This window comes from Solanum verrucosum, unplaced genomic scaffold (assembly GCF_900185275.1).
Source record: "Solanum verrucosum unplaced genomic scaffold, falcon-dt-bn FXZP01000603.1, whole genome shotgun sequence".
NCBI lineage: Eukaryota > Viridiplantae > Streptophyta > Magnoliopsida > Solanales > Solanaceae > Solanum > Solanum verrucosum.
This window is the reverse complement of record NW_026020644.1, coordinates 63,411-72,561: the sequence shown is the minus strand read 5'-3', so window position 1 is coordinate 72,561 and position 9,151 is coordinate 63,411. Positions and strand designations below refer to the sequence as shown.

At 37.7% G+C, this 9,151-nt stretch overlaps 1 protein-coding gene across 1 annotated transcript; it reads right to left on the bottom strand.

Moving 5' to 3' along the window:
- Window positions 1-482: 482 nt before the first annotated feature.
- Window positions 483-8,872, bottom strand: LOC125812123 (histidine kinase 4). Its single transcript, XM_049491617.1, is given in 11 exon segments — window positions 483-1,071; window positions 2,638-3,149; window positions 4,153-4,860; window positions 5,204-5,302; window positions 5,503-5,732; window positions 5,838-5,889; window positions 5,981-6,167; window positions 6,263-6,481; window positions 6,940-7,109; window positions 7,205-7,438; window positions 8,088-8,872. Coding segments are annotated over 11 exon segments (3,006 nt in total). The 5' UTR covers window positions 8,421-8,872; the 3' UTR covers window positions 483-809.
- Between the last annotated feature and the right edge of the window lie 279 nt (window positions 8,873-9,151).

Here is a 9,151-nt window from a genome sequence, read left to right as displayed (position 1 = left end):
TAAATATATTCATCCAAACTTTCATCTCCCAATCGGAATTTGACATTGACCCTACCTCGTATATTAATATCTACATCAAAAAATAGAAAGGAGTGAGACATATGCCTAACCTCCGATCCTAATGGTAGTTAAACTAATCAACTATCTTACTAAAGAGGGTATAACTAATCAACTAGAAAGCTAGTAGGGTTAGTAAGACAACTAAATATCATACACCTAAAGGGCTTCTAATTCAAAGTAAAAATTGAACATATTCTTGGTGCAGCATGCAGATAAAAAGAAAAGCTATTCCATTTCGACAAAAAGATGAAAAAGACCCACACCCAAGATCCATAGGGTACTTCCCTTTTGACCTAGTTGTGGGCGAGGAGGGATTTGAACTCCCAACACTCTAGTTCGTAGCCACGTGCTCTAATCCTCTGAAGCGATAAGCTTAGCAAAGTGTAGAAGCATGGAGAATAGGAAAGATTTTTAATTAGTAGAGCTTCTCAGTCAAAAATATCAAAGGAAACCATAAAAAGGTATCAAGATTATACAGCTTTAACTTCTTCTCCCCTTTTAAATGTACATACAAGACAGGGATAGAAGTTCTTTTGCAGTATACATACAACAATATATACTTAAGAAGCTAATCATGTCAAAGATCTAAACTGGTTAGAAGCTAATCACTTGCTAAATGTGTCATTGTGGCTAATCATGTCCATACACTAGAACAAGTCAAACAAGAATGCACCAGCAGGATGCTGAAAATTTGCTGGTAGTCCGTTTCAGACGAGAGGTGCAGCAAAATCAGTGGAATAGGAATTTAGCTATTTGTCCGAGTTAGGCTTGGATTCGAAGAACTTGGATACAGCTTCATAAAGATTCTCTTCCTCGAATGGTTTTGAGACGTAACCATCCATTCCACACTTGAGGCATTTCTCTAATGTGGCATGAATTACATCAGCAGTCATGGCCAATATCGGCATGTGCCACACGTGCCTCTTTGTACCTCCATCACAGTTCAACACTCCATTCTGTTGTTCATTTGCAATGCTCTCCAGTTCCCTGATTCGACGTGTAGCCTCAAACCTGCAATTTCAGAAGAATTAGTTTTAAAAACCTTTGTACTTCAATTTCTTTGGATGTTCATGTTTAGTTACTCCTTTCTTTCCCTTGGTACACAAGCACATTGTCCTAAAGACAATCTTTTCGTTTAGTAAAACATGTTTTCCTAGAGGAAATGAAGTTCAATTTGCACTGAATCTCAATACCCAAAAGTACAGTTTTGAACAAAGAGGTGAACAAATGAGTGAAATAGCATTTCCCATTCAAGTATAATCCAATCAACATCACTGTGCAAGTAGGTCGACATGCACCAACCACTAGCAACAGTTTCAAAGAAGTTTATAAATCTGTGATTGATACAGAAGCTATGCACACACTAGACGTGATTAATACCTACACAAATTAACATTGATCATCTCAGTTGTTATGTACACAACAAAGAGAATCAAACTTCTGGCTAAAACATGCTACGACGTGACGAGTCACGGGTAAAGACCGAGAATATATTTGTGAGCATATTCTTAAATGACAGCAACCATCTGAGGTATGGTAAACAAATAACATGCTGATTTTGGATTTAATCCCTTAAATATTCTTGAAGTTTCCAAGTTTGACTCAACCAAACAATTGTCTCCCTTTGGATTATTAAGCTCATTACCCGAGGAGGTAAGCAACACAAGAATAATATGCCAACTCTTTTTCTAAGGCATTACCAAGTATATAAGAAGTTCTTCTCTTATGTCGGTTCAGAAGAGATCCTTTAGTGAAGCACAAAGTGCAAAATGAAAAGAAAAGCAAACAACTGAATTTTCGGTGGACCATGGTGAGATGATACAAGTCTTGAGAGTCTAGTTGGGACAAAAACTTCAGAAAGTATTAGTTACAAAAGAATGTTGTCCATTTTACTGTCTCATCAGAGTTTTTTCCGAATTTCAAATAGAATTAGAGGTTTATTCATTTTTATTTGAGGTAAGTTCAAATTGTTCGAATTCTGTAATCATCAATGACCAACATTGGTAAGCAACCCAAATTGACTGACCAGTCGGTATATATTATTTGTTACCAGAGAGCTAAAACTGAATATTGCAATATATGATTTGTAAAGCTGCATTGTTTCCTTTCAGAAACAAAAAAGTTGTCTATCAGCAATCATCTTATCTCAGATTCGTTGATTAAAGATAAATCTGTCAATATACTACGCAGGGGACTTAAATTCCTATACTTAAGGTGTACAAACCAGGGCTTTGGTACAAGAAAGGGTATTAGTTTAAAACTAGTAACTATTTTATAAAGCTAGAATTGTAACAAGGCTTAACTGTGGATAATTAGCACATTAAAATCATTTCTGCAATCAAAAGCACCTTTTACCTTCCACAAGTCCAGTAGAATTATATTTGGTCCCAATACAGGACAGAATGTGAAGCCTGTTATTGACAGTGCACATTTTGAATTTTCTACTGCCAACTATTACACAGATATACTGATGCTTCAACTTAAAGATCGCATAATTCGAATTTGCTCACAAACTCGCAAGTAGAACTACTATGAAGAAAATCATTAGATCAGGAAAATGAGAAGTTTCGAACATACCCATCCATTTCTGGCATCTGAATATCCATAAAGCATGCATCAAAATTGTGTGGTAACTGCAGCAATGCAAGAGCAGCTTTCCCACTCTCAGCACACTCTACCTCGGCCCCAAATTTTTTGAGTGCACCAGCAGCAACCCTGCGATTTACTCTATTATCATCAACCACCAAAATTTTCATACCACATAGTAGGCCACGAAGGGATGGAGATCCATTGCACAAATCTTTTCCTCGACTCTTGTTTCCAATTCCAATTAGCTGCTTAAGGCATGCAGCCAGCATACTTGCTCTAAGAGGTTTCATTATCACTGAAAAACCTACTGCTTTAGCCTTTTCATGTTCAGTGTTGGTGATATTAGTCGCCAGAAGGATCATCTTCGGTAACTTGTACATGTGTCCATTTTGATTGATGTCTGGAAAGTGTAAATTTAGGTCAACATCTTCAGATATCCACAAGTCCTTCTCGACCAGAATCATGTCCAGCTTCCTGTCAATGCAGCAAGATAACAAATGCTTATTTAAATTAATGCATCACGTATAACATATAACGTTTCTGGACTATTCCTGTTCGTTGTTTTCCCCTTTTTGAGGGGGATATCAGCATTTTTTATTTAGGCTATCCTCCGCTACATTTGAACATCTTGCTAAACACTGGAACTCCTCATGCAGGGAACTGAATAAGAAAAAAATGGTATCCTAGTGGCATTTTGAAGATCACTGTCACATAAATGACAGATTTGGATATATTTCTACACCTAAATGTTTTCCTCTATGTTGCCTTCTGCTACTATATATTTAGGTGATAATAGCTGGCAGGTGAAATGTGCAGAAATACAAGAATGAAACGATACTAGTAAATATATGTCTGGAAACTTACATTGGTGAACATGAATTCTTTTATCGCTGAAATGGAAAAGAAAATCAAACCTCAGTCAATCCTTAGGCAAATGTTTTCTGTTATTAATTATCTGCAATTTGGACCTCCTTTTTCTCTTCTTGTCAATCAATACAAGTAGATTAAATTCCATTTCACCAAACAAGACCGTAAAAGATAAGGCACTTAGGCCTAACACAACCCCAAAAAACTAGCTCATGAGGGGAGGATTGACCAAGTCCATATAAGCAAACCACTGGTCCATTTCTCAACCAATGTGAAACTTTAACCCACTCTAAACCTCCCTTCACACCCAGGCCGAACTAGAGTGTGGACTGGGAGCCCAAATATGGATCAACCTGGCTCTAATACCATGTACAGCTACGACACTTGGACCTATCCATATAAAAAAACCAGTCCATTTCCCAACCAATGTGGGACTCTAACCCACTCTAACAAAGGCTGTAGAGTGCCTACAATGGCCAAAGGCATTAGCTTAGAGTTCGTCTAAGATAACATTAGTAGTAATGTGTCCTTGAAAGCCTCAAAGTTAGATTAATCTAAGTAATACATGCTTCCAGTTCTGAATCACTTACAGTCGACAGAGTATAAATAGCAAATAGTTCACCAAAGGCTGAAAACTTACTTGGAAACAACAGAACCATTTTTCCCAAGAGTGGCTGCTGCTCTCTTGATGCTACTGACAACTTCTGCCCGAATACCAAGTCTCTTCAGATGGTATCCTGTTACAGCAGCTCTTACAGGCTTATCATCGACTATAATAGCATTTAGACCTTTGAATGAAGTAGGCAAATCATCAGAATGAGATTTTTTCAGATCACCAACAGCATGTTTCTCACATCTTAGGAAGCTAACACTGAAAGAAAATGTGCTTCCAATCTTGGGACGGCTAATGAAACTTATATGACCGCCCATCAGCTCGACGAGACACTTGCTAATGCTTAACCCAATACCAGTTCCTCCATACTTTCTAGAAGTTGAACTGTCTGCCTGCATGAATGGTGTAAAAACTCGATCTTGTGTTTTCAAAGGGATCCCAATCCCAGTATCCTCAACACTAACCATTACAGTGACATCCCGAGAGAGATCATCATTCACCACCTTAGTTGCAGATTCATAGTACAACCCATTGTCAGCAATTATATGCTTGAATGTGTTCCAAGTGTTCTGGCTATCAGCAGTTTCATAACCACTTAAGGTCTTGAAATGAAAAGCACTAGAAGAAATAATACTTTCAGATCCTCCATTCAAGCAGGTGTCATTTTTGTCCCCATCTTTTTTTTGTTCTGCCAGATGAACTTGAACAAATATATGCCCTTTTAGAGTGAACTGTCAAAGAATAAACTTTCGGTAATCATAATGATTCAAGAAAGAACAAATAGAGAAGTTCTAAAGGTTACCATTTCCTTGTTTGAATGTAACATTAAAATAGAAATCAAATCAAAAAGAGGAATGTTTCTCTTCAGCCTACCTCTTTTCTGAACAGAGAAGGTAAATCTTAAATTTCTCTGAACTTTCACATGCCACAAATTAAAGGAAAATTTTAAAATTTATTTCACCATTTCCCTCTTTTTTTAATCCCTTCCTTTCTTTTTACCTCCTAGTTTCCAATAGCATAAAGAGGGACTTGTGCTTATGGTTCAGGGATGAGAAGATTGCCTGTTTTACTTACTTTGACCGAGTTGTTCACCAGATTTGTTATCACTTGTCTGAATCTTCCTGGATCCCCCATAACAATTTCAGGCACTTTATCAGAAACAAAGACGGCCAACTTCAGTTCCCAATAATTCATTTCGTGTCAGGAAGAAGCACCAGGAGCAATTGAAATCCAGAGGTAACAGGTAGAAGAAGCGAAAGAAATTAGTAGTTGAAGACATAGTGGCTCAGTTTAACGCGTAAACCAACAGACAACAACAATAAATTACTTTTGTGTATGAGAATAAAGGAACTTATGAATGTTCAAGGGCGTACCTCAACACCTTTGCGCCTTGACTCATCAGAGAATAAAGAGAGAACATCATCCAGTATAGAGCGAAGGTCAAATGGAACTGCCTCAAGCTCTAACTTGCCAGCTTCAATTTTAGCTCGATCAAGCACTTCATTTATCAATCTTATCAGTGACTTTCCACAATCTTGAGCAGTTTGAGCATAATCTCTTTGAGTTGAACTCAGATCCGTATCTAGAAGCAGAGCAAGCATTCCTGAATTAACAATCATACAGCAGGCATTTAAAAGTTAGAAGTAGCGCATTTAGTTAAATTGCTATTGAGATAATACTGCAAATCAATATGAGAATAGCTCCTTACCTAGGATTCCATTCATAGGAGTTCTTATTTCATGTGAAACAGTAGCCAAGAACTGGATTTAGCAAAACAGAAAATGCATGTCAACATCTCAAGATCAATCTAATGGAATAAAGAACCCCAAATTGGACAAGGTGTCTAGAGACCTGGGATTTGGCAACATCAGCTGCTTCAGCTTGAACCTTTAGCTCCTGCATTTTATGGAAATCATCCTCTACTTTATTAATGTGGCTTGCAGATTTGTAACCCGTGTAGCCAATTAAGAGGAAGATGGTAAAAATGAAAACTGCAGTGGTCACTGCACCCCAAGATATAGGATCTTCGTAAAGATACCTGCAATGGCACAAACATATCAAGGTCCCACATCAAAGTTTAAGCTTTCGTACACAGAGCACTTGCTACCAAGTAAAAGAAGGATGAGCACTTACCTACAAATCATCTCATGCTTACGAAATGGATCACCAAAATCAAGCTTGCTTACATGCTTAAGTGAGGCATCACCATTGGGGTTCTGGTGTCCGTACATGATTAAAGGATCAGAGGAGTTTGTAACATCATAGACATTTACAATTATTGGATGATTTGCAGCAAGTTGCCCGAGTAGACACTCAACGAGAGACTCAACATCAAAGGCTCCACCAAGAAACCTGCGTTGAGTTAAAGAGCTAGATGTAACTATTACCAAATAGCAGCAGAACCTGCCCTATCTCACCCCATCACCTAGTAATTGACCAAAAACATGTCTTCAAGTACTATGCACTAAAACAAATGCACATGAAGAATGGTTACTGAGAGAATCTTGCAACACCCAAAGAATAGAATGACTTATCCCTTTTATGTGGTTTGCACGGCGAATAGGCCTACGCCTACATCTTTAAGAAACTGAACTAAGCTACATATATTTCCATTAGCTGGCTTACGGGAGTGAGAAGCAGAAGGAACAAATGCTCCAAGTTTGAGACTAAAACGATGACTGGCATTAGGCAGCCATGCAAACCAAATGAACTGAACTTTTCTAAAGCAAAAAGTGATAAGCAAATATCTTGAGACCATCGAGCACGCTAAGAATTCTTCCAATTAGAAAACGACACTGACACAAGCTTACCCTGCAGTTGCTTCAATCCGTTCATGCTCTGTCGGGTTTTCCGGAAGCTTGGATCTGTAAACAGGGAATGTCAAAACAACACCAAGGTGATGAGAACCCAGAAGCCTGAAGGGGCTCGTAAGAACCGCCTTCCCACTGGACCTAGCTCTTAAGATGTTTTCGCGATCCTCCTGAATGAACCAGGCAAAAGAACAGTCCAATGAAATAAGCTAGCACAACTAACAAGAAGATAAAATCCATGAAACTTTCGAAACTAACTCATTACCTCTCCTGACATCATGTCAAGTGATTCTATGTAGGAAACAGTCTCTTGAGAAAATATAACTGGAGAATACTCATCTCTGATTGGTGAAGGCTTTCTTTCCATTGTTTTAATAGTCCATCCATGTTCTCTCTCAAATTCTTCCCTTTCTGAGTTTAAAATTCTCTCTGCATATGCCACCCCACTTAATAGTGGCCTCTCAAAGGCAGTTCTAGCAGTGTACTCAGCAAAAGTATTCTGCAGTTTCAGTAAAGAGAATCAGAGTCCAAATGGGGCAAAACAAATATTGACAATTCAAACAGCTTACACTAAGTTGTTTAGAACTGAGGCATAGTCGTTACTCGTTACAACAACAACAACAACATACCCAGTAGACTCTGGGGGAGGGTAGTGTAGAGTGAACACGGACCTTACCCCAACCTCAGAGGTAGAGAGGTTGTTTCCGATAGACCCGCCACTCAAGAAAAAATAGTCCAGAAAAAAGAAGCAATGGAAGTACACGAAACAACCGATAGCTACAAAAATTGAAGAACAAGAAACTACAAGAGTAATACTACTAGTAGTAGTATGGACGAACAACAAGACAATGCACTCCAACACACTAACCTTCTACCCCTAATCCGTGTGCTCCCCAACCTCCTATCTTAAAGTCATGTCCTCAATAAGCTGAGGCATAATTGTTTCTTTGTTAAAAGATTGAGCCAAGCAAAGACAAAATATTCATATGGCACAACAGGTAGACACATAAAACTCGATCACAATTGCAAAAGATAAAGCAATACCACCAAGACTAAAAGAGAATCAAATTATCCCTCACTAAACTAAACCAATTTCACAACTTTTTTCAGTCCAAAATGAGAAATTGTAACCATTTAGGAGCACAAACCTGATCAATTGCTGATGGATTCTTCTCATAATGGAAAGTTGATACAAGTATAGCAAGGGCATGTACATGGTTCACACTAACACTGAATTGATCTTGTAACATCCTTGCCCTTTGATCACACATACTCACAAGCCCTTCTTTTCTTTTCTCCTTATGATTAGCATCCATATAAAAGTACAAAGCAATGCTGAAAAATGTACACCAGATAATCCATAAAGCAAAAAGCTTTGGAAGATAACCCTGTGAAGGTACAAATCTATGCTTTCTCTTTGAATTAAATTGCTCACTCCCCTTCACACTCACCATATGGTGGCTTTGCATCTTCTCACCCATCACCACAACAACAAAAAAAACTCCTCAATATTCTTCAAAATATTCCTAGCCACAAAGAAACAAGAAACCCCATATAAACAAATGAGCTAAAAATCATTGCTTTCTGCAAAAGGACAAGTAGTTTCTTAAAACCCCATTTTTTTATATCATAGGGAAAAGCAAAGAATTCACTAAAAATATGCTAAAGGCAAAAAACCCACCAAGAAAATGAACAAACAAATCATTTCACCCCACCCCCTCTCTCCTCACACTATCATGAGGATGGAAAGAAGTGAAACCCAAGAAAAAGAAACAATTTTTTTCCCCCTCATGGAACAACAAGCATGGCTTGACTGCAGTCCTAAAAAGATGGAAAAAAATAATCCCAAATTCCAAGAACTCACACAGTGTCTGTCAATGGGGTTTTTGGAATAAAAAATGAAAAATCACTCCAAACATGTGCTCTCAAACATGAAGTTAAGTTATGAAAAATCACTGTTTTCTCTTCATTATTATATAATTACACCATTAAAAAAATTACTACACTGAGCTCAAAGAAACCAGAAGAGAGTAAAAACCAGCTAAAGAACAAAAGATACAAACAATACCAACCAAGAAAGAGAAAAGAGTAGCACTTTTCAATATTTAGAAACAGAGAACTAAAAGAATATATAATTTTCTTTTAAATTTATCATAAGGAAAAAATGTTGTTTAGCTCTATATAGTAAAGAAATCCTGGCATAAATGGTAAG